The sequence below is a fragment of the Bombina bombina genome, chromosome 2 (genome assembly GCF_027579735.1).
Source record: "Bombina bombina isolate aBomBom1 chromosome 2, aBomBom1.pri, whole genome shotgun sequence".
NCBI classification, from domain to species: Eukaryota; Metazoa; Chordata; class Amphibia; order Anura; family Bombinatoridae; genus Bombina; species Bombina bombina.
Window position 1 is genome coordinate 674,338,135 of NC_069500.1, and position 25,771 is coordinate 674,363,905.

General features: G+C 37.1%; 1 protein-coding gene across 1 annotated transcript in view; it reads left to right on the forward strand.

Annotated features, from left to right (window-relative positions):
• The window catches only part of CNTLN (centlein), a 969,919-nt gene that overhangs the window by 199,165 nt on the left and 744,983 nt on the right, over positions 1 to 25,771 (forward strand). Inside the window, exons 4-6 of the mRNA XM_053702639.1 lie at positions 10,668 to 10,802; positions 11,376 to 11,555; positions 17,806 to 17,939. Coding sequence (XP_053558614.1) covers positions 10,668 to 10,802; positions 11,376 to 11,555; positions 17,806 to 17,939 — 449 coding nt within the window. The remainder of the gene's footprint in view (positions 1 to 10,667; positions 10,803 to 11,375; positions 11,556 to 17,805; positions 17,940 to 25,771) is intronic.

The following is a 25,771-nucleotide window of genomic DNA, read 5'->3' on the forward strand; positions in this document are numbered from 1 at the left end:
GTAAACGATTTAGTGCTGGATAGGGCGATCTTTTCCCATTCCCTACTATATCCTTATTCTTACTTAAAGGAAAGGTAAACACAGCAAATTTGCATAATCAACAAATGCAAGATAACAAGACAATACAACAGCATTTACTCTGAATTTCAAATGAGTAGTAGATTCTTTTCTAACACATTTTAAAGTTATGTATATTTCCACTCCCCCTGTATCATGTGATAGCAATCAGCCAATCACAAATGCATATACGTATAGTCTGAGTTCTTGCACATGCTCAGTAGGAGCTGGTGACTCAAAAAAAGTGTAAATATAAAAGACTGTGCACATTTTTTTTAATGGAAGTAAATTGGAAAGTTGTTTAAAATTACATGCTGTATCTGAATCATAAAAATTTAATAAAACCTGAGTGTCCCTTTAATCTTATTGTCTTTTTTTTCCTTTTCTTACTTTTATTTATATATATTAATAATTTATAGTCCCCTAGCACCAATAATAGCTACAAGAAATGCATAGGTAGCAATTATTTGTAAAATCTTTCCATTAATTAACTATGTGGTGCAGTTACTTTAGATACTAATATATATATGTGTGCGTGTGTGTGTATATATATATATATATATATATATATATATATATATATATATATATACCTATATATATATATATATACCTATATATATATATATATATATATATATATATATATATATATATATATATATATATATATATATATATATATATATATATATATATATATATATATATATATAAAAATGTAGATTAAGGGATATTGAACTGACCATTACAAACAAAGGGGAAACTGTTATCTTCATTCCTTAACTGTCAGACATCAGGGAATACCGGTGGACAGCATTATCTGCAATTTGAAGCACTCTGGCATCTAATAAGTAGAAAGTATGTTTGTTTCCTTTATTCCCTCTCATTCTTCTTGCGTTATTGATAAATCCTTAGAAAAGCAGATAATCTGTCACAAAATGTAAGGCTTTATCATCTAAAGATACTTGCTGTAGAAATTCCTTTCCTTTATACCTTTTATTACCAAGCCGTCTGATTTAGGTTGCAGTATTTCAACTGGATATACAAGCCCTATGATATGATTGTCCAACTAAAATGTACTGTTTAAAGAAGGTTTTTTTCTCATCTTGTAGTGGATACACCTTTGAGCATGCAAATTATCATGTTTTTGGATTCCTTTTCTTCATAGACACAGTCACATAAAATGTATTGTTTGCATTCCTCTTTGGGATCTCCCTAAGGGTAATTAGAAAAACATAAAAGGGTATTACTGTGCATGGATTTAAGGGACTGAACAAACAAAATTAATCTTCTTCCAAGAAAACATGACCAAATGCAATTACAACAAACGGTATTGGGGTGGACTTAGGAAAATGTGTCTTACTGCACAACAAACAACAACATAATGAGTTTATGATAACCTATTATATAGAATATTCACACAAAAAATATATCTTTAATAAACTCAATACAAAATGAATTATGCAAATATTTACTAGAGCAGATTATATAAAATGTTTACTTGATATAGATTGCTTAAAAGAAAATTACTAGGTGAATTGAGGAAACTTCAGCACTCTGACAACCTACAATTGGAAAAAAATTGAATTTTTGGGGTAATGATATACAAATTATATTTCTTTCATGTAATTAGCAAGAGTCCATGAGCTAGTGACGTATGGGATATACATTCCTACCAGGAGGGGCAAAGTTTCCCAAACCTTAAAATGCCTATAAATACACCCCTCACCACACCCACAATTCAGTTTTACAAACTTTGCCTCCCGTGGAGGTGGTGAAGTAAGTTTGTGCTAGATTCTACGTTGATATGCGCTTCGCAGCAGGCTGGAGCCCGGTTTTCCTCTCAGTGTGCAGTGAATGTCAGAGGGATGTAAGGAGAGTATTGCCTATTTGAATTCAATGGTCTCCTTCTACGGGATCTATTTCATAGGTTCTCTGTTATCGGTCGTAGAGATTCATCTCTTACCTCCCTTTTCAGATCGACGATATACTCTTATATACCATTACCTCTACTGATTTTCGTTTCAGTACTGGTTTGGCTTTCTACTACATGTAGATGAGTGTCCTGGGGTAAGTAAGTCTTATTTTTTGTGACACTCTAAGCTATGGTTGGGCACTTTTATATAAAGTTCTAAATAGATGTGTTTAAACATTTATTTGCCTTGATTCAGGATGATCAATATTCCTTATTTCAGACAGTCAGTTTCATTATTTGGGATAATGCATATGAATAATTAATTTTTTTCTTACCTTAAAAATTGTCTTTTTTTCCTGTGGGCTATTAGGCTCGCGGGGGCTGAAAATGCTTCATTTTATTGCGTCATTCTTGGCGCAAAAATTTTCTTTGTCATTTCCGGCGTCGTACTTGTCGCCAGAAGTTGTTTTTGATTGCGTCATTTTTTTGACGTTTTGCGCCAAAAATGTTGGCTTCGCCGGATGTGGCGTCATTCCTGGCGCCAAAAGCATTTAGGCGCCTAATAATGTGGATGTCTTTTTTGGCGCTAAAAAATATGGGCGTCATTATTGTCTCCACATTATTTAAGTCTCATTGTTTATTTGCTTCTGGTTGCTAGAAGCTTGTTCATTGGCATTTTTTCCCATTCCTGAAACTGTCTTTTAAGGAATTTGATAGATTTTGCTTTATATGTTGTTTTTTCTATTACATATTGCAAGATGTCTCAGATTGACCCTGGATCAGAAGCTACTTCTGGAAAAACGCTTGACTGAGTTCAGTCCTACCAAAGTTAAGTTCATTTATTTTAAATGTTATGAATGTTTATCTTTAGCTATGGTTTGTAATAGGTTATCATGATAAACTTTTACATGCAGAATCCATTAGTATGTATGCTTTATATATTGCCATTCTTTTTACATCTTATGTACAAGAAATATTTAGAAGATTTTTAAGAAATATTTTTCTGATTCTATTTTAAAGGCTTTGTCTGACTTTGTGCCTTCTAATAAAATTTTTAGGTCTTTTTCAAACTTCTTTTTTAATTATTGAAGTTTCAAATGACCAACAACATACTGATTTATCCTTCTCTGATGATGTTTTTTCTCATTCAGAATTTTCTTCATCAGATATTGACACTAACAAATCTACTTTTTTATTAAAGTACATTTGTTCTTTGTTGAAAAGGTGTTGATTATTTTGGACATTAAGGTAACTAGTTCTTTTTCAAGACTAGCTAACACTATTTCTGCTTATTTATTCTTCTGTGTTTTCAGAGGTTTTTTTCCAATTCCTTATACTAGGGAATGGAATAGGCTGAGAATTTTCTTTTATTCCTTCTTCAAAGGTTTTAAACTATACTCTTTGCCGGCAGTTTAATTCAATTTGGAGGGTTCTCCAATTTATTGGGGCTATCTCTACTCCTACTAATTATGCTATTGTTTCTATAGCAAAATGGTTTTTATTTTCCTTTATATGGTTGTATCTTATTTATGGAAAATTATTTAGTTTCAGGTACTTTTCTTAGACCTGTGATTTATTTGGATGTTGCAATTGCTTCCGTTTTTCTGTTTACTTTAAGATCAAGTATCAGATTATGATTTATTTTAGCATTGTTAAAGGGACAAAATTTACTAGACTAGGTGCTGTTGCATTTGTCTTGTTGTTTTGCATTTATTGATTATGCAAGTCCACTGTATTGTCTGGTCCTTTAACTGGACTATCATGCTAATAATTTCATTTGTGTCTTCATTTTATTGAATATTTTCGCAAATGAGGTTTAATCTATGTCTTTAGCTGTTTGAGCTAGAAGAATTTTGTGATTTTTAAAAATCCATATTTCTTTTGTTCTAAGATAATCAATTATTTATTTTATAATTGGATTCAATTCTTAACTGTTACTCTGGGCTTCAAGATTGAGTTCTAAGACTAAAACTTTAAGCTTATACTAGTTTGGTTGTTCTTATTAAGGAATGAATTCCTGAATTCTTTCCCAAGTAACATGTTTTTAATTGGAAATTTTTTCAGTTCAAAATCAGCTCCCTTAAATTGTGATGTATGTGCCGTATTCCAGCTTGGCTTGCAAGGGGCAGGGTAAGACTTTTTTTTTTAAAATTTATTTGGTTCTATTCGGTCCAAATTTCTTTGATTTTATTCCAGTAAGGCTAACACTTTCTTTAAGTGTGTTTCGGTCCTATTTATTTTGGGTACTGTTGAAGCATGGCTGGTCACCCGTGGGGTTCAAGTGCTGCTCAGACCTGGAATCTTTTGGGGTATTTCTTCCAGTTCCATTTTTAGGAACTGGGTTTTGGAGTTTTTATTCAAACTATTCTGCCTTTTTTTGGTCAGTGATAGCATTATTTGTTTTCATTAGATACAATAAATGCATATTTTTTCTGTATTTATTCAGATTATTTTCTGAGGATGCGGAATCTCATATGATTCACTTTGTTCTTCAGGACATAGTTAGAGGATCTTTTTTTCAAAAGCTCTTGATTCCTCTCACAAGGGTCATCTTTTTTAGGTTTCCAGTTAGTTTGTGTCACTGTCTTTGTCTCTATCAGACAAGGGACAATTTTATTGGGTTCCGTCTGTCGGTACCTTTAGTCTCTATTATTTCCTTCAGTTGCTATATATGCATAGAAGTTTTAGGTCTTATGGCCACAGCATTGGATTCAATTCCCTTTGCTCATTTTCATTAGACAGAACCTTTGTAGTCTTTTATGCTGAATTATGGTGCAGGGATTCTAGGATTTCGCATTTTAAATCTTTAAATCCTAATATTTATCTCTCTTGATTTGGTAGTTAAGATCACCATCATTTAGTTCTCAACCTGGACCATGATCTCTACAGATGTGAGTCTTTTTGGTTGGGAGTTTGTCTGAGGATCTCTGTCAGCACAAGGGGTTTGGAAATCTCAGGAGGCGAGATTACCATTTGATATTTTAGAACTCCGTGTTTTCTCAGAGTTTTTCAGTTAGTTTCTTTTTGAGGAAGAGACGTTTATTGTTTTTCAGACAATATCACAACTATGGTGTATGTCAATCATCAGGGTAGGACTATCAGTCCTTAGGCTGTGACAGAAGTGTCTCGGATATTAGCTTAGGCTAAATCCAGCTCCTATCTAAATTCTGTGTTTTTTTTTTTTCCCCAGGTATAGATATTTGGGAAGTGGATTATCTCTGTTAATCAAGCTTTACATCCGGGAGAATGGTCTCTCATACCCAGATATGTTTTTCAATTTTTCAGATGTGAGCATTTCTAGAAATAGATCTGTTGGAATCTCATCTTAATAAAGAACTTCCCAGGGGCCTATTCAGGTCCGGGGATCCTCAGGCGGAAGTAGTGTATGCATTGACATTTCTTTGGAAATTATCTTTTTGCCTATTTCTTTCCGCCTCTAGTTCTTCTTCCAAAGTGATTTCCAAAATTCTTATGGAGTTTTTGTTTGTTATGCTGGTGGCTCCAGCATGGCCTCTCAGGTTTTGATATGCGGATTTCATTCGGATGGCCAGTTGCCAACCTTGGACTCTTCCGTTTAAACCAGACCTTCTTTCTCAAGGCCCATTTTTTCCATCAGGATCTCAAATCATTAAATTTGAAGGGATGGTGATTGAACGCTTGGTTTCAGGCTTGTAAATCTGTCTCTAGAAAGATTTATTATTGAGTCTGGAAGACCTACTTTTCTTGGCATTCTTTTAAAATTCATAGAATTTTTTATTTTTTTCAGGTTGGTTTGGATAAGGTTTTGTCTGCAGTTCTTTGTTAGGACAAATCTCTACTCTTTCTGTTCTTTTTTCACAGAAAGATTGCTAATCATCCTGATATTCATTGTTTTGTTCAGGCTTTGGTCCGTATCAAGCCTGTCATTAATTCAATCTCTCCTCTTTGGAGTCTCAATTTGGTGCTGAGGGCTTTACAGGCTCCTCCGTTTGAAACTATGCATTTTCTGAACATTTAATTACTTTCTTGGAAAAGTATTGTTCCTTTTGGTTATTTCTTCTGCTAGAAGAATTTTTGAGCTATCTGCTCTTTTTTGTGAATATCTTTTTCTGATTTTTCATCAGGATAAGGCAGTGTTACTTCCTGATAGTCATCATTTTTTTCAGGTTTTGATTCGTATCAAACCTGTCATTAAGCCAATTTCTCCTCCTTGGAGTCTTAATTGGGTTCTGAAGGTTTTTCAGACTCTTCTATTTGAGCATATGCTTGCTCTGGACATTAATTACTTTCATGGAAAGTATTGTTCTTTTTGGACATCTCTTCAGCTAGACCAGCTTTTGAATTATCTGTTCTTTCTTGTAAATCTCTTTTTTTTCTGATTTTTTCATCAGGAAAAGGTGGTTTTTGCTGTCCTCATTTCAATTCTTACCTAAAGTTGTAAATTCTAACAAACATTAGGAAGGAATTATTGTTTTCCTAAGACTTCTTTGGTGAGATTCTTACTTTCTATGTTGAAGCTATACAGATTTCAGATAGACTTCTAGTCTATTTTTTATCTTTTCTGGTTTTAGGAAGGTCAAAAAGCTTCTGCCATTTATTTGGCATCTTGCTTAAACTTTTGATTCATCATGCTTATTTGGAGTCGGGTGGATTCCCGCCTCGGAGGATTACGGCTCATTCTACTAGGTAAGTTTCTACTTCCTGGGCTTTTTAAAGAATGAAGCTTCTGTTGATCAGATTTGCAAAGCAATGACTTGGTCTTCTTTTGATGTTTTCTCTTCTTTAGAAGCAGTTTTGGTAGAAAAGTACTTCAGGCAGCTGTCTCAGTTTGATTCTTCTGCTTATAATTTCAGTTTTTTTCATTATAAAAATTGAAACTTTTTTGATTTTGGTAGTGGATTCATTTTTCAGCGGAATTGGCTGTCTTTATTTTATCCCTCCCTCTCTAGTGACTCTTGCGTGGAAATTCCACATCTTGGGTATTTATTATCCCATACGTCACTAGCTCATGGACTCTTGCTAATTACATGAAAGAAAACATAATTTATGTAAGAACTTACCTGATAAATTCATTTCTTTCATATTAGCAAGAGTCCATGAGGCCCACCCTTTTTTGTGGTGGTTATGATTTTTTTGTATAAGCACAATTATTCCAATTCCTTATTTTTTTGATGCTTTCGCTCTTTTCTTATCACCCCACTTCTTGGCTATTCGTTAAACTGAATTGTGGGTGTGGTGAGGGGTGTATTTATAGGCATTTTAAGGTTTGGGAAACTTTGCCCCTCCAGGTAGGAATGCATATCCCATACGTCACTAGCTCATGGACTCTTGCTAATATGAAAGAAATGAATTTATCAGGTAAGTTCTTACATAAATTATGTTTTATATATTAGCATGAACCCAACAATTATGAAATATCTTGCATCACTATTCTGTACACTGTTAGCTCTTATGCGCTAAATTCTATTTTTTAATTTTTGTATTTTAAATTCTAAATATGTTTGCAAAGATTTTGATTTCCTCATGAAAATTGAGTGATTAAGCTTATGTATTTGTAGTGTTAGAGCAGACATTATTGAAGTGTTTTTCAAGATTTTCATTTAACACTTGGTTTATGATAAAAAAAGAAAATAAATAAAACGTATGTACCTCATGCACTCTGCTTCCATTTAATAAAACAAACAAGAATACATTTATTGTGAAACATAGGCAGAAATAATTTCAATGCTGTTTCTACACTGTTTTCATTATACTTGTAGTAAATAAGCAATCTTTCTTTTTGTTTTGTTTGTTTTTTTAAATTTACTTTTAAAGAACCAACTACATACCACAGGATTTTCTATATTTTTATGTAAAATGTAGTCTAGCTTGTATGTGAACTTGATTCAAATATTTTAACCCTTTTTTAAAGAGATTTTTTTAGTTTATAAGAATATATAATCTTGTGAGGTATTTTAGTATTTTAATGTTTATTAAAAAGGCCCAGATCCATAATTAACAATGTTTTATGTGTCATTTTTTGAGCAATAAGGACAAAGTTTAAAGGGACATTAAACCCAAATATTTGTATTTAATTATTCATATAGAGAATACAATTTAAATAAAGCTTCCAATTGACTTCTTTTAACAAATTTGCTTCATTCTTATGTTATTCTTTGTTGAAGAGATACCTAGGTAGGTAGCGTGCACATGCCTGAAGCACTGCATGACAGGCAATAGTGCTGCCATCTAGTGCTCTTGATAATGTATAACACTGTTGCAAAACTGCTGCCATATAGTGTTGCAGGCACGTGCACACTCCTGAGCTTACATCCCTGCTTTTTCAACAAAGGATACCAAGAAAACAAAGAACATTTGACAATAAAAAAATTGAAAGCTATTTAAAATGATATGCTCTATCTGAATCTTGAAACAAAAATTGTGGGTATTATGTCCCTTTCATTTCTGCTGAAATATGTATGTGGGGCATCTCTGTTCACTAATAGAATTTTAGGAATCGCCCTTATCAGCCAATGAGCAATTTGTATTGAGAACATGAGAAGTTCTCCACTTGCATTTCTTGTTAGTTTCAAATCAATTTAAACCATTACTAACTATACAGTGTTCTCCCCTAGTACCTATTTAAAGGGTACACCACCCAGCTGGTTTTACTTACCACCCAGCTAAAATGAAAGAAAATATTGAGCTAAAATTAGCAAATATTAAATATTTTTTAACTTTAAGCCAATGAATGTTAAATTATACAATTAATTTGTGCTTTGGATAGCTTAAGTAACATTTATAAATAACGGATTTAGTTATTATATTGCAATGTGTTGCACTGCCCCCACCTGGCTTCTGCATAATGCCACTCTTTCCTACATATGATAGAAATTAAGGCATTTGAGGTCATTTGTACAATATATTTAAAGAGGAAGTTATTTGTATTGTTTTTCTTTTTCTATATTTTAAATACTAGTAAAAGCAGTATTGATGTGCTAAAGAATTTTAAAAAAGAAACCAATTTAAATTTGAGTAAATTAAATATAATTGATACAAAATTAGAAATGTATTCCTTTTTTATTTCTACAGCTCCTGTTAGTTATATATACACATTTTTTTAATGTTTTGTTTGTATCATTAAAGGGACATGAAACAGAATTATTTTTTTTTATGATTCAGATAGAGAATACAATTTTTAAACAACTTGTTATCCTTTGCTGAAAGGTTTATCTAGGTATGCTCAGGAGCAGCAAAGAACCTAGGTTCATGTTGTTGATTGGTGGCTGCATATATATATATATAACGATTGTCATTGGCTCACCCATGTGTTCAGTTAGAAACCAGTAGTGCATTGCTGCTCCTTCAACAAATGATACCAAGAGAATGAAGCAAATTAGATAATAGAAGTAAATTGGAAAGTTGTTTAAAATTGTATTCTCTAGCTGAATCATGAAATATTTTTTTTGTGTTTCATGTCCCTTTAAGTTTAAAAATGTATTGGATGTTTTTAGACAATTTTATTCCTTATGTTTTAGTAGTGGTGCAAGGTTTCTGTCTCAGTATGGTTCTATTTCTACTTATACCTGATGATTAAACTGTTTGTAAAAAGATTTTTATTCAAAGGTAATTGCACAGAATTTTAAATATAGTACTCTGAATATTCTATACTATAACAACCAATAAGGCTCTGCAGAAATGTTGCAGTACTTGTATGGGAATGCAATTCACTGAATGAATTTACTGAACATTATTCCATGTAATTTAGGGCTAGATTACAATTGAGGCGCTATCTTAACGTACAAATTTGTCCCTTTACCAGCTAATGTTAAATAACCTGCTGGTTAATGCTACCGCTAGCTCACTTTTAATCTTAGCGCTAGTAATTATTAACCATTAATGAAAAAAGTTGTCCCTATATATAAATGAGCATCTTTATTTAAAAAATAATAATAATAAAATCTAATAATAAAAAAAAAATGGACAAAGCAGTTATAAGGGGTTAAAGTGAGGGATGTTTGGAGTAAGAAACTCATAAAGGTGAACTGTGTTTTTACTGTAAATATATATGTATATGCTTATATACACACACACACACACACACACACACATATATATATATATATATATATATATATATATATATATATATATATATATATATATATAGATATATACTGTGTGTATGTATATATATATATATATATATGTGTGTGTGTGTGTATATACACATATAAACACATACATATATATTCATATACATATATATTTCTATTTTGCTGCCCAACGCTGCGCTAGATTCTGTGCCGTGTCTGATGGCATGAGAACTAGGCTCCCATTGGAGCCTATGGAAGCACACTCTCATGAGAGCTTGGCTTCCAGGCAATATTCACATTGTGCCTCACTTGTAATACCAGCGCACATTTACGTGCGCTGGTATTATTGAGCGGAGCACATATGTTGTGCTCGCGTAAACGCAATATTGTGCTCCACTCATAATCTAACCCTTAATGTGACTTGTAACCTGAAGGCAGTCACAAAATTATATTACTGTCATTTTAGATTATTTTTTTTTTTTAAATCATCTATTGTGTTCCTCATTTATCAAAAATATGGTGCAACTGTTCATTTGCATGTTTGTTTTTGCATAAAACAATTTAAAGAGATGTTGTGTAAATTAGAGAAGTATTAAGCAAACAAATTGTTGCTTGTATATGTATTCATTACATTGCAGAGAGCATCAGGACAGCAGCAGGAGATAAATAACCTTGTGCAAAGAAAGATGGCTGTGGACGAAGAAAATATTTTACTAAAGAAAGAATTGAATGACCTCCAACAGGAATTAAAAGATAAAAGTCAAGAACTTAAGGTACATTGTCTTCTACATATTTTTCTAGTAGTCTTGCTGTGAAGTTCTGTGCTTCAAGCTGTGTCACCCAGCATGCAACGTAAAGGGACTTACATAGAAAAAGAATTGCCTGAGGTCTTGCTGTACTTTACAGTTATTCCTCAAACAGCAAACTCTGAGTACTGCTTTAAAGCCTAGAATCCAAAGCTTATAACTTTCAGATAAATAGTTAATGATGGTTATGGAGCGAACGAAAGTAGTGTGAATATGTGGCTTATTTTAATTACATTCTGATGGGACTGGTATTATTTATTGATAAAGCAGAGGTCTGAAATGATATTTCTGTGTGGGTCTCAAAAATAGCTGGGGACGTCATCAAAGGCATCTTGATCAATTAAAGGATTCCTTGCATATGTGTGTTCATCAGAGCTGTCAATATTTAAAAAGTAGTTCCCTTTTACCTGCTCAAAAGAAAGAATAAAAGTACAGCTTTATCCGTAGTATATTGGAAGACTGATGGCTAAGGTCACTTGATCAGGCACTGCTGTTAATTAATTTTGGTTGAATTTTTAATCTTGGATTTTTTTTAAACAGACTGCAAAAGAAAGTACACAAAAAAATGAAGAGCAATGTAAAACCGATTTAGGAAAACTAGCGCAAGAAAATGAAGAATTGAATAAAAGATGTTCTGACCTGCACAGTGACCTAGAGAAGGCAAGGAAACAGGAGGCCCAATGGAGAAGAGAAAAATCTAGTATTGATGCCAAAATAAAGGTAAGAGGCAGAGTGTTTTGGATGCTCTAACATGATTTTTTCAACTACATTGTGGCATGCACTTTTGCTTCATGTTATTTGCTGTGATAACAACTTATGTATTCAAACATGCCATTGGGGACCGACATTCATTTAAATTCCTACACTTAAAACCCACAGCTCTTTAAAAATTGATGATGCAAAGCAGGAAGCTGACATCAAATAGCCATACTAAAGTCTAATTATTAGACAGTATAAAAGAGTTCATTCTCACATTAAACTTAAAATATATATATTGCATTAAAAACCTATGGATAGTCAAAGAAGAATCTTTTAGTATAAAGTCGGAAGTTTTCGGATACTTTTTAGATTTTACTTTATATCATGTTCTCCTTGTCAATATGAGGATATATTTAAAATATGATCTAATAATGTATTATTAATACAAATAGAAGACAGTATTTGGATACATTCATTTAATAAGGTGGTATTAATTAAATATTCACATTTTTATTTATCATACACTTTTGGGATTAAAATCTTTAAAAATATAAATACGATTTTTATAAATAGATTCCTGTAATAAACAAATTTAAATGCCTTATAATTTTGTTGATACAACATCCAGTGATTGTATACAGAAGATATGTATACATAAAATGCAGCAAAAATGTCATAGCTACCTAATATTCTAATATATAGAAGGGGTGAGTGATAAAAGTAGATTGTAAAGTACTATATATAATTTCCTTCTAATACAGGGAGAGTCCACAGCTGCATTCATTACTTGTGGGAATACAGAACCTGGCCACCAGGAGGAGGCAAAGACACCCCAGCCAAAGGCTTAAATACCTCCCCCACTTCCCTCATCCACCAGTCATTCTTTGCCTTTTGTCACAGGAGGTTGGCAGAGAAGTGTCAGAAGTTTTCAGAGTAGTTACTTAGGAATGGTATCTGCCCATCGGGATGGAACTGAAGTTTTAAGTAGTCTTGTCAGCCTCTCAGTGAGAGCATTGATGAAAATTAGAGTCTGGACATGCAGGGAGAGTCTTTCTACGAAAGCATCCATACTCAGATTAACAGCTTCTATAAGCAATCAGCGTTGACGAGTTTCACTGCCTGCTTTCTTCACTCAAGTCCATGTCAGAGGCGCTGCTACTATCTGTCAAACTTGAAGAACCGTGTTTCTGTTCCACGGATTGGATTCCGGTAAGATTGTTTCATTTTTTACACACATGTTAACGATAGAAGACAGGGTCTCAGTGGGACTCCTTTGTCTTTATGGAATCAAGGGTTAATATCTCCTGAGGGGGATTATTGAACAGTGGGGTCTTGTTAATCATGTTTGTTATGTGATTTTGACTGTGTATATGTAGGAGACATTTTGGGCTCATAGGCTGATACGGAACCTACAGGTTATAGAGCTGCATAGTTTTATTAAGCTGGCATGCTTTTCTTTAGCAGGGACCATCCTGCATGAGGCACCATGTGACTGGGAGTAGTCACATCTCTTTTTCCATTTCCGATTCCTGACCGAGTGACTGCGGAGAAGGGTTATTTTCTCTACTTGTCTGGGTCATAGGAGGTGGTGAGTGCCCCAGCCATTGGGGGTTTAAGGTGCCAGTTGTTTTTTTGACTAAAAGAATTTTAATTAGAATTATGGAGTATTCTGATATTGTAGAAGACTCCTCTAAAACAGATTTTGATACCTGCGTATGTTGTGAGAAGGACCAGGTAGACCAACCCGCTCAATTATAATCTGTATGCCGCAATAGGGTGTTCTCTTCCAACAATGTTGAGATGTTAGAGACCACTGAGCCATCTAACTCTGAGGATTCTAAGTCCCGTGAGGAGCATTCCCTAGAAGCTTCTCCTACACAAGCAGTTCCCCTAAGTACCATTATTCCTTCGTCTGAGGGAGACTTTTTTCCTCAGGAGGTTACTGCACATTCTAAGGCTTTAGCGAGTTTGCCTCTTCCTGCTACGTGCAAGCGAAGGGTTAATCCGTGCTCTCCTACCCATGGGCCGTCGTGTAAAATGACAATTGTGCCCGATCAGTCATCTGGGGATGCGGTTCCCTCTGAGGCTTCAGAGATAGAACCTCCGGGGTTGGAGTCGCCTGATCTGACTCCTCCGGCTGAGGAGGATTTGGCGTTTAGATTTAGATTGGCACGCCTGCGTTTACTTCTGAGAGAGGTTTTGGCGATGCTGGAGGTTCCTAATCCTGATCTGTCAGGTGGATCTCAGTCCTCTAAATCAGATTTTGATTAGACTAGTGGAGACGGTTGGATCCTCTTCTTTATCGTCTATATGTATATGTGCGTTTAACTATTTCATTTCTAATTTGTGTCGGATAGTTTTTATTTTAGAGCGCGGGGGTTCTTGTGGAAACTCATTTTAGGAAGCAGTTTCGTCACTTGGGTTGTTTTTGGTTATACTGACTTGATGGTCGTGATGGTTGAAGTCTTCCGATGGAAGCTTCTGTTTTGGGTTGATGATTCTCTTGATTATGTAGAGATAAATATTTAAGCTTTAAAGCTTATTTTCTTTAATTTGTTTATTCTCAGTTTTCCTAGCACAGCTGGAACTTAAGAATTTGCCTTTTTTTTATTTTTTTTATGATAGACGTGTCGTACCCTTGATGATGGGCAGGACCCGTTTTGGGTAATAGTTAAGTCTGTTCTTCCCTTCTACTCTAGAGAAGGAGCTCTTTCTAGTTATTCTGGTCTAGGCAGAGCAGGTCCATCTATACCGAAAGACAGACAGGACCTGTTTTAGGTTCTTCTGAGCACTTGATGCTGTATCATATCGGTCTAGGGGTCCTAGAGGCCGGAGTTGAATTTTTCATTCCGTCTTTCGGGGGTTAGGTGACTTTTGGAGTCTTGTCCCGGTACTCTTTGCAGTGTCATTACACTGTTGGTGTCTGGTCCAATTAGGGGAGGGGTCCCCTTCCTTTTCGGGTCCGATGATATTTAGGCAGAGCTTGTTGAAGCTCTTTGTTCAGAGAGAATACACGGTTCTCTCTACCTGGATTTAGGAAGAAGGATATCTTTCCTATCTAAAGCAGTCCAGTGTAGCCTGGTGGTTATCTCTGGGGCTTTGCAACTCAAAGGTTGATGGTTCGATTCCAGCTGCTGACATTGGATGTCCATTTCAAACATCCTTGTTAAAGCAGGTCCGGTTCTTAGGGACCGTTTTCTTCCGGAACCTCGCATTTGATCCTGAGTTTTCTTGGGGGGATCTGGGGTTTAAGGTGGCAGTAACATATTCTAGGTGTTGCAGTGGCTCCAGAGTCTTGGAGGTTCTGGTTTGCCCAGCATCTGCTAGTAGACCTTTTGGGTTTTGCTTCCAGCCGGTTCCATCCTCAGAGGTGGACCTTGACCTGAGTTCTGGTGTTGGCACCAGGTTGGCTCCTTTGGATGCGGCTTGGTCTTTCAGACAGGAAGGCTCTTTGCCTTAGAGCTTACGACGTTAGAATTACTTCATCGGGTTCTGCCCTCCAATTTACCTTCAGGGCTTTATTAGCGCTGTGGTGGGGGGTGATGGATTCAGCCACGGCCAAATCTTCGAGATAGCATTGAGTTTTTGTCTCTGTCTTCGTAGTCTTTTTGGATTACCGGTTGGGGAATCGTTCTCCAGTGTTCGGTCCAGATCTCCCGGTGTTTGGGATTTTATCCTAGTCCCCCGGGGCACTTTTGTCTTGGTCTCTTCCCTATCAGCAGTGTGAGTGTTTTCTGGGGTATGTGGATCAAACTTTTCCTTCCAATTACCCTTGGGGTTTTTTCAGTCGAGCATTTTGCTCTGAGGTCTGGTCTTCTGGGATCCTTCCAGTCGTGGCCTCTTGGTGAGTGGATTATTTCTGAGTTAGTGAGTTCCCCCCTGCGTAGATAGGAGGGTCTTGAGTTTGGTGGTGGGTGGAAGCCAACTGTTCCTTACGATCATCCATTTGATCTGACTATACAGAGGTTTTCAAATGTGTATCTGAAGAAAGCAGATCAAGTTTCTCAGCTGAGGCCTAAGGGGTTAGTCCTGACCTAGAAGCTGTAGGCTTGGAGTTTGAATCCTGCTGTGGCACTTTTCTTAATTCTGATGAGGTCTATTTTAGCCGAGGGGTCGCTTGGACCTAGCCAAAAGAGGGTTTTTCTTTAGGTTTTTGGTCCTTTCCTTCAGCTCGTCCCTGGTTTCTCATCAACTATTTTAGGGTGGAGGACTCCCTCTCTCTTTGTCGGGAGGAGCTAGCTTGTCCTGACTCTCTACCGGATCCTGGAGTATTCTTTTTCCCCTCTAGGATGGGCTGGAGAAGGGTTTGTCTACTGATGGCCTGTTGGTTAGCTTAGCTGCCTGGCAAACGGAAGGTTGCAGATAGATCCAGCCGTAGCTTTTCTCTGGTATGTGGTTTCGCAAGCAGTTTTTGCTCTCTGTTTGTGCTCCAGTTCCAGAGGTTCATTGATCTTCCAGGTGTTCAGTTGTTTTGCTAGGGCACTGCCTGCGGAAGGGCCGGCAAGTCAATTTCTTGTTCCTTTTTGGGGTTAGATTTATCCTTCAGGGGTTGCTTCGGGTTTCCTTTGTACCTGTACAGGAGGTGGTCTTTGTATTCTTATTCAAGGGCCTATTTTGTCTGTAGATTGTTTTTCTGTGTTGCATTTTGCAATGCGTTCTTCCTTATTGTGGTCACCCTTCTAATAAGTCTATTTCTGAGTTTTTTTTCTCTCTAAGATGTCGTATTCCTTGTCCAAATGGGAAGAGGTTCTTCCTTTTTTGGGGAATCTTACCATGAGGTTTCTGTCAGACTGTCAGAATAGACCGTTTTTTCCTTATGTGGTTCAAATCTGGAGAGTGCAAGGTTTTGGAAGCTGATTGACTTCCTCCTTGTTGGTGGCGGAGTGTTTTTCGCTGGTTCTAGGAGACAGCGGGAAACGAGCCTCCTCAGAGTTTTATGGCTCAGTTTGAGTGCAGTGACATCTTTTTGGGTCTCTGACATGAGACCCTATGGTTCTGATTGTTGGGCGGCTGCTTGGTCCTTCTAACATTCTTGTTCTTTTTATTTGTTTTTGCTTCTATTAAGGAAGCCTTCAGGCGTTTGGTTTTCTTGCAGGCTGTGGTGCCCTCAGGTTGGGCCACCTCTTATTTGTGCCCTCCCGTTAGCATTCAGTGTCCTCTGTAGCTTGGGTATATTTTCCCACAAGTATGCAGCTGTGGACTCTCCCTGTATTTTGAAGGAAAACATAAATTATGACTTACCAGATCATTTCCTTTCCTTCGATACAGGGACAGTCCACAGCTCCTGCCCGTGCTCTCCGGTGGGCGGTCCTAAATTGAAGTTGTTTTCTTCTGGCACCTTTTTCACTTTGATATTTCTCCTACTGTTCCTTGTTCCCTCGGCAGATTGACTGGGGGATGAGGGAAGTGGGGGAGGTATTTAAGTTTTTGGCTGAGGTGTCTTTGCCGCATCCTGGTGGCCAGGTTTTGTATTCCCACAAGTAATGAATGCAGCTGTGGATTCTCCCTGTATCGTAGGAAAGGAAATTATCCGGTAAGTCATAATTTATGTTTTTATGCCATTGGCTGGTATTGTGACAAAACTGCTTCAGTATATTTATAATTCCAGAGGCAGAAAATGTTTTGCTTTCTGCAATGATGCACTTTTTTAGTGATATTTTTATTAATATAAAATACATACATATAATAAAAATTACATTTTAAACTAGGCAGTTGCATTAAAGCACCAGCTATATTGCAATTTGTTGACTAGCTAGTGAATCAAGCATTTTTAAAATGTTATAATATATTGAAATAGTTAAACATTGCATTTTGTTAAGTTTTTAAAAGTATTATGAATAAATGTGTTTCTTTTGCTCTTGGTCTAACTTCACATAATTATAAAGTAAAAATGTTGTAATAAAAAAAAGTGCATTGCTCACAAGAACATCCTACATTCAGGAGTCACAATTTTGCAGACCAGCAAAAGGCCAAAGGCGGGGTTGAAAAAAATCCGATTATCAATTAATGCAGTGCTGCTTTGCTGCTGCTCTGTATTTGACTGTTCTCTTTAAACAGCGCTTCACTCTGGCTGCACTGTGTTACGAAAATCTTACACAGTGCAAGCACTGTTTAAAAAAACAGCCTGACGTGGAGCTGCACTCCACAGTGAAAGCACTAAACTTTACTACATGTGTCCTGTTCTTTCTGCAGTCATGCTGCATTTTTGGCGATGACATCTCAGATCACAGAATATTCTGCCTTAATTTATAATTTTTGTTCTGTTTTACAGGATGTGGAAGTTGACTTGAAAGATGCTAGGAGAGAGATAGAGGTTATGCATAGCAAAAACAATGAGCTGTCATCCCAGCTTACCGTAAAGCAGATGGAGTTGGCACAAAAACAAGTTGATGTTTCCAAGTTAAGGTAAGTACTGACAGGGGTACTTACATAATTTAAAATCAAATAAACCATTAAGCTGTGTTCTCAATTGATAACCATTTATTTTCACATGGTATAAATGTTTTATCTTGAAGTGTTTTTAGCGCTTTTTGTAGTAGGGAAAAACCAATAGTCAAGATATGAGCATAGACTGTTGTTTGTGTATACTTACACAATTCTGGATCACCGCTAGTGGTCTGGAGCTAGCACCATATGTGCATAGCCACTAATTAGTGGCTGTGTTCAGCTCAGGATTAGTAGTGGCCTGGAGCTGACTTTAACTATGCATCAATTAGAACATTTTATTGTTGCTGCTTTATATCCCTATAACTTTTTTTTCTTTGGTGTTCTCAAAACACAAGTTTTCAACTGATTGAACTCTCTGAAAGCATATTCGTCTTACTGAAGACTTAAATGGATCAACTATGAAGCTGCATAACTTTTCGGTATCTTAAATCTGAACGCCATGACCTTATTTAAGCTTGCTCTAGTCTACATGGTTAAAAGGGCTAAAGGAATGCAGTGACAGAGATTATATTTTCAGATACTTAATCTCTAACTTTTTAATATTTATTACATTACTCTTTGATTCTGAGCCCATAGTTCTTCTTAACTATTCCCTGTTGAGTGACTTCTATGTGATTTTACATATTGTAAACGTTAATATCCTTTTCTTAAAATTGTAGTCTGTTGCAAAAGCTAAATGAATAACCAAAAAATAATTAATGTGTGATCCATTACAATATATGATAATAATAGCAGAGATAATTATTCCCACTCAATAATAAAATAAAACAAAAATTATTAAATCTATGTACAATGTCACTACAATAGTGAAAGGTAATATTTTTTTTTTTCCTCAGGGCATATCAACAAACTGTTTGAAAAGTTGCTTGCAGGTGGTTTGCAAAACGTACACAAAACCAGCACTGCATATATTTAAAGCAGGGTTCTTCAAACTTTCCACAAGGCCCAGTGCCATACCACCACATATCTTCATGACCCTATTTCTTTCATACAGGTGGTGAGAGAGCACAATACATTACTCCTGGGAATTGCTCTTCCTTAACACTAAGAGGAGACAAAGATTCCCAAACCCTAAGAGCTCTATAAAATCCCATCCCATCTCACATGTGCCTCCGTATTTACTTTCCCTCCACTGGAGGAGGTTGAAGAGTGAAGATGTGCATTTGATTCTTCAGAGAGAGGGGTTCTCAGTCTATTTTGAAGTCAGGTTTCCCAACAGCGGACACTGCTTGTCAAAGGAACGTATGTGGGGTATGGTTTGTGGCTCCTTTTTTCGCCCCATGGGAAAACTGTCACAGACCCTCAATAATTGCAGGGACTTGCCTGTTTCTTTGCATACACAATATACTCCTATGTCTTAACCTCTGCTGATTTGTTACATTGCTGGTTTGACTGTCTATTGGTTGTTTGCTGGTGGATGTGTGTCATTTATTGTTTTTAGATTATATAATTTAGATTCTATAATATCTACTGTTACTTGAGGTAGCAGGGCTTTTCTTCCTCAAGACATGAAGTCTTAAGGTAAATCTAAAGCTTCTAATCGTTTTCGTTCCTTTTGTCAGAATGTGAAACAAAAGGAGGCCTAGTGCTAACTGGATCAAGTTAAAGCAGGCTAAGAAATATATCCCTGCTACCAAATCTGGATGAGGGTGTGTCCCCCTATCCAGATGTTCTGGTAGGGGGCAGGCTATGCCTTTTTTTCAGAAGGCTTGGTTTCAGTCTGTTCCAGATCCCTGGGTTCTGAATATAGTTTCCCAGGATTATCGGATAGGTTTCCGATCCATAGGTTTTGGATCTGAAAGCTCTTAACAAATTTATAAGCATTCCTTCTTTTAAAATCTATGCTAGCAAGGTCACTTTATGTCCACAATAGATTTAAAGGATGTGTATCTTACAGTTTTCAATACACAGGGGACATTTACAGTTTCTGAGGTTTGCCTTTCTAGACAAGCATTTTTAGTTAGTTGCTCTACCATTAGGTCTGGTTACAGCTCCAAGAGTATTCACAAGTTCTGGCCTATTGTCTAAGATTTTTTTAGGGGTATTGCTGTGATTCCCTACTTGGACGATACCAACAGACTGTTGTTGTTGTTTCTTCAATGACGTCTGGAGGATCAATTTTTCCAAAGAGTTCTTTGGTTCCTCAAACAAAAGTAACTTTCTTCCATACAGGTGGTGAACGTCCACGAGCCATTACTCTTGAGAATTACTCTTCTCTACCACTAGGAGGAGGCAAAGATTCCCAAACCCCAAGAACTCTATAAAACCACTACCACCTCAAACATACCTCAGTCTTTACTTTGCCTCAGAGGTGGTTGAAGAATGAAGATGTGCATGTAATTCTTCAGAGAAAGGGGTTTTCAGTCTAATTTGAGTCCCAGTTCCCTTCAGTGTACAGTGCTTGCCAGAGGGATGTATTTGGGGTATGGTTTATGTTGTTTTCACCTCATGCAAAATCTTTCATAAATACTCTGTAGTCACAGGGACGTGTCTTCTACCCTCCTTTATGGATCTACAGATATACTCCTATTCCATAACCTCTGCTGATATGTTTCAGTACTGGTTTGGCTGTCTGCTACTTGATTGCTAGTGAACGAGTGTCTGTTTGTAATAATATTTTATTTTGAAAACAATAGTAACATATAGACACTTCTTTAGCTATGTTTTGGGCACTTTTTGATTTAAAAAGTTTATCTATATATATTTTTATATTTATATGGCCCTAGGACAGATCTTTCGCCATTTCCCTTGCTTTTGCTTATGTTTTTGCCCGTCAGCCTGTTTTTGCTCGTCTGGATTGGGCATTACGGGTTTACACTTATTGAGTTAGTGCACGTCCCTTAGTCTCTCAGGGGCTGCAGTTATTTTGTGTGCCGGGTTTGCTTGTCGGGTAAGCGTCCCTTTTGTTTTCCCGCACGTTACTGTACGCACATCGAGTTAGCGGATGTTTGCTCATTTATGCTCTTCAGGTTTTTAGCACACATTCCCATTTAAAAAGTCAGTTGTTTAGAGCGTGTTCGGTTTAAGGTTTTTTTCTCCTGTTCTTTTCAGCTCAGCTTAACGCACATTGTTACTGTAAAAGTTACTTAGTGGGTGGTAAATGGTTTCCTTTCCTCAAGCTTTTATTAAGGTTTTTATTTATAGTTTTTATTGCATTGCTTTGTCATATGCTGTAAGGGAGCAGCAGGATTCTGTCCCTAAATTTACCCAAGAAACAGAGTCTCCTGGACACCTTTCTACCATTGTGAAGTGCCCTCTTCAGCTCATTTATGTGGTTAATGCATACAGACCAATCTAATGCTGTTTCTTTGGGTAATAATGCACCTATTCTTTGTTCATTACAAGTTAATGCTGAAGTGGTGCCATCTGCCATGAAGTCTTTCATCAAGGCTCTGAGGTGTTGGCTGCTCTCCCACATTCAAATAAGCATAAAAGTTCAGTTCAGATTTTACCTTCTACATGCTAGGTTCCACTTTAGATGAGGCATCCTAATCCCCAGAGGAAACTTCACCCTCTGAAGATACAACAGTATCCCTGGGATCAGGGCACATAGCACATTCTATGTGCCCTGATCCCAGGGATACTGTTGTATCTTCAGAGGGTGAAGTTTCCTCTGGGGATGAGGATGCCTCATCTAAAGTGGAACCTAGCATTTCCTCTTTTTTATTTAAAAGTGAACATATTAGTTCTCTTTTAAAAGAGGTCTTAGTCACTTTAGGGGTTAAAGATCCTGAAACTGATGATAAACCTTATAATCGTTTAAATTCAGTGTTTAGGACTGTTGTTAATCTCCGTTACTTTTTCACTGTGCCTGATTCTGTCTCTGACAGGATTGCTAGGGAATGGTCTAAGCCATTTGTGTCTCTTAATCCTTCTGCAAGTTTTAAAAAAGTTATATCCTTTATCTGATGCTAATCTAGAATTATGGGAAACAGTTCCCAAGGTCGATGTGGCCATTTCCACTCTGGCTAAACGTTCTACCATTCCTTTGGAAGACCGTACTTCTTTTAAGAACCCTTTAGACAGAAAGTTAAAATCCTTTCATATAACAGCTCTTTTATATGCTGGTTAAACCTCTTTTAGGAGGCTTGGTTTCAGTCTATCCCAGATCCCTTGATTCAGAATATTTGTTTCTCAGGGATATTGCATTGGATTCAGAACAAAGCCTCCAATGTTCCAAGGAATCCTGTAAAAGCTCAATATTTTCTTCAATCTGTATCAGATCTGGAAGATATGGGAGGGATTGTTCTAGTTCCTTTGCAGTAATAGGGTATAGGATTTTATTCAAATCTCTTCCTTGTTCCAAAGAAGGAAGGCACTTTCAGACTAGTTCTGGATCTAAAGAGACTGAACAAGTTTGCAAGGATTACATCTTTCAGAATCGAAACTATCAGGGCTTTTCTGCCTTTAGTTCAGCAAGGTCAGTTTATGTCCACAATAGATTTAAACAATTACTACCTTCATATTTCAATTCTCAGAGCACATTGCCAGTTTCTGAGGTTTGCTTTTCTGGACAAGCACTTTGTTTGTTGCTCTTCAATATTGGTCTGGCAACAGCTCCAAGAATATTTACCAAGGTTCTGGGTGCTCTATTGTCTGTAATCAGAGCTCAGGGTATTGCAGTATTTCCTTAACTGGACGATAATTTTAGCACTTAAGGACTTTAGACAAACTTCTAGCTTGTTCATTCACTTTTCTAGTGCTAGAAAAGGAGAGTAAGGTTCTGCTGTTTTTTTTGGCCTCTCAGTTTAAACTCTTGATTCACAAGGCTTACTTGGATGCAGGTCAGCCTCTACTGCAATGGATTACTGCTCATTCTACTAGGTCAGTCACCCCTTCTTCAGTTGACCAAATTTGCAAAGCAGCTACTTGGTCTTTTTTGCATACTTTTACAGAATTCTACTATTTTGATGTTTTTTCTTCTTCTGAGGCAGCCTTTGCTAGGAAGGTCCTTCAGGCAGTTGTGTCAGCTTGATTTTTTCTTGTCTGATTAATTTACTTTTTAAGTGCATTTCATTTTTTATTTTTTTTTGCCCTTGTTGGGTTTTTGTGGGGTCATGGATTTATTTTCTCATTGAAAAAAATATGGGTATTAGTTCCCTGGAGTAATGGATTGTGGACTCTCACCACCTGTATGAAAGAAAACATAATCTACGCTTACCTGATAAATTAATTTATTTCATGGTTGTGAAAGTCCACAAGACCCCACCCTTTGTTTTTGGGTTTAGTATTTTCTTTAGCACATATTTTTTCCCCTGCTCTTTTAGTGCTCTTATTTTTTTTTTCTTAGCTGATTTTACTTGGCTATACGTTAGACTGAGGTACATCATGTGAGGTAGGAGGGCTTTTATAGAGCTCTTTGGGTTTGGGAATCTTTGCCTCCTCCTAGTGGTAAGGAAGAGTAATTCCCAGGAGTAATTTACTAGGTAAGCATAAATTATGTTTTTATTTTTGGTCTGAAAATTTCTGAATTAATATACAAGAAGATAGCTGCCATTTTTGGCAAAGGGACTAAAATGTGTGTGTACTTTATTCCTGATTGTAGTCAAACTTTTAGAGTGTTGTAAAGGTAAAACCACACACACTCCTACAACACACTCATATAACACACATACTTCCATATAACACACACACTCTCCTACAACAGACACACACAACACACACCCAGCACAAACACAAGTTGCGACTCAGTAAACATGGTGTTGTCACCCAGTAATGGGTCCTGACTAGTGATGTCGCGAACCTAAAAATTTGGGTTCGCGAACGGCAAACGCGAAGTTCCGTAAAAGTTCGCGAACGGGCGAACCGCCATAGACTTCAATAGGCAGGCAAATTTTAAAACCCACAGGGACTCTTTCTGGCCACAATAGTGATGGAAAAGTTGTTTCAAGGGGACTAACACCTGGACTGTGGCATGCCGGAGGGGGATCCATGGCAAAACTCCCATGGAAAATTACATAGTTGATGCAGAGTCTGGTTTTAATCCATAAAGGGCATAAATCACCTAACATTCCTAAATTGTTTGGAATAACGTGCTTTAAAACATCAGGTATGTATCGATCAAGTAGTGTAAGGGTTACGCCCGCTTCACAGTGCGCAGTGTAGGTGATATACCTGCCCTGTGACCATGCTTTGCAGACCAGGTATCAGTGGTCAGATGGACCCATGCCCCAACACTGTGTGCCAGACATGCCATTATAGCAGACTTGTATGGCTTTGGCGTTGCTTTTTGGTAATTAGAAGGCTGCTAAATGCCACTGCGCACCACACGTGTTTTATGCCCAGCAGTTAAGGGGTTAATTAGGGAGCATGTAGGCAGCTTGTAGAGTTAATTTTAGCTTAAGTGTAGTGTAGTAGACAACCCAAAGTATTGATCTAGGCCCATTTTGGTATATTTCATGCCACCATTTCACCGCCAAATGCGATCAAATTAAAAAAAATACTATTTTTTTTCGCAATTTTAGGTTTCTCACTGAAATTATTTACAAACAGCTTGTGCAATTATGGCACAAATGGTTGTAAATGCTTCTCTGGGATCCCCTTTGTTCAGAAATAGCAGACCTATATGACTTTGGCGTTGCTTTCTGGTAATTAGAAGGCCGCTAAATGCTGCTGCGCATCACACGTGTATTATGGCTAGCAGTGAAGGGGTTAATTAGGTAGTTTGTAGGGAGCTTGCAGGGTTAATTTTAGCTTTAGTGTAGAGATCAGCCTCCCACCTGACACATCAGACCCCCTGATCCCTCCCAAACAGCTCCCTTCCCTCCCCCACCCCACAATTGTCCCCGCCATCTTAAGTACTGGCAGAAAGTCTGCCAGAACTAAAATAAAAGGTTTTTAAAAATGTTTTAAATTTAAGCATATTTACATATGCTGTGGTGTAGTGTCCCCCCTTAGCCACCAACCTCCCTGATCCCCCCCCCCAAAACAGCTCTCTAACCCTCCTCATCTGCCTTATTGGTGGCCATCTTGGGTACTGGCAGCTGTCTGCTATTATTTCACAGTCAAAAAAGTGTTTTTTTTTTTTAAATGTACACTACTGTTACACCAGATATGAGTGGTGGCACTGGGCAAGTGGGCATTGTGTACGCTGTGAGCCTGACACACACGCTGGCAGGCAGGTATCTGCAATTAGATTACACAGGAAAAAAAAGAAAAGCAGACTGATGTTCTAGCCCTAAAAAGGGCTTTTTGGGGTGCTGTCCTTACAGCAGAGATCAGATGAGTCCTTCAGGACTGTAGTGGACACTGAATACACTAGCCTAGCTATCGATTTCCCTATTAAATCAGCATCAGCTACACTGTCCCTCCTCTCACTAAGAATGCAGCTTCCAAATTAATCTAAAATGGATGCTGTCCAGGAGGTGGGAGGGTCTGGGAGGGAGGGTCTGTTGCTGATTGGCTGTAATGTGTCTTCTGACTGTGAGGTAGAGGGTAAAAGTTTACTCAATGATAAAGAATAGGGGGCGGATCGAACATTGTATATGTTCGCCCGCTGCGGCGAACGCGAACATGCTATGTTCGCCGGGAACTATTCGCCGGCGAACTATTCGCGACATCACTAGTCCTGACTTGTGGTTTTAAGAACTCTGCATTAAACTGATAGTAAACCTAATGTTTGTGAACTAATAAAAACATAATTTATGTAAAAACTTACCTGATAAATTAATTTATTTCATAATGGCAAGAGTCCATGAGCTAGTGACGTATGGGATATACATTCCTACCAGGAGGGGGCAAAGTTTCCCAAACCTCAAAATGCCTATAAATACACCTCCCACCAAACACAT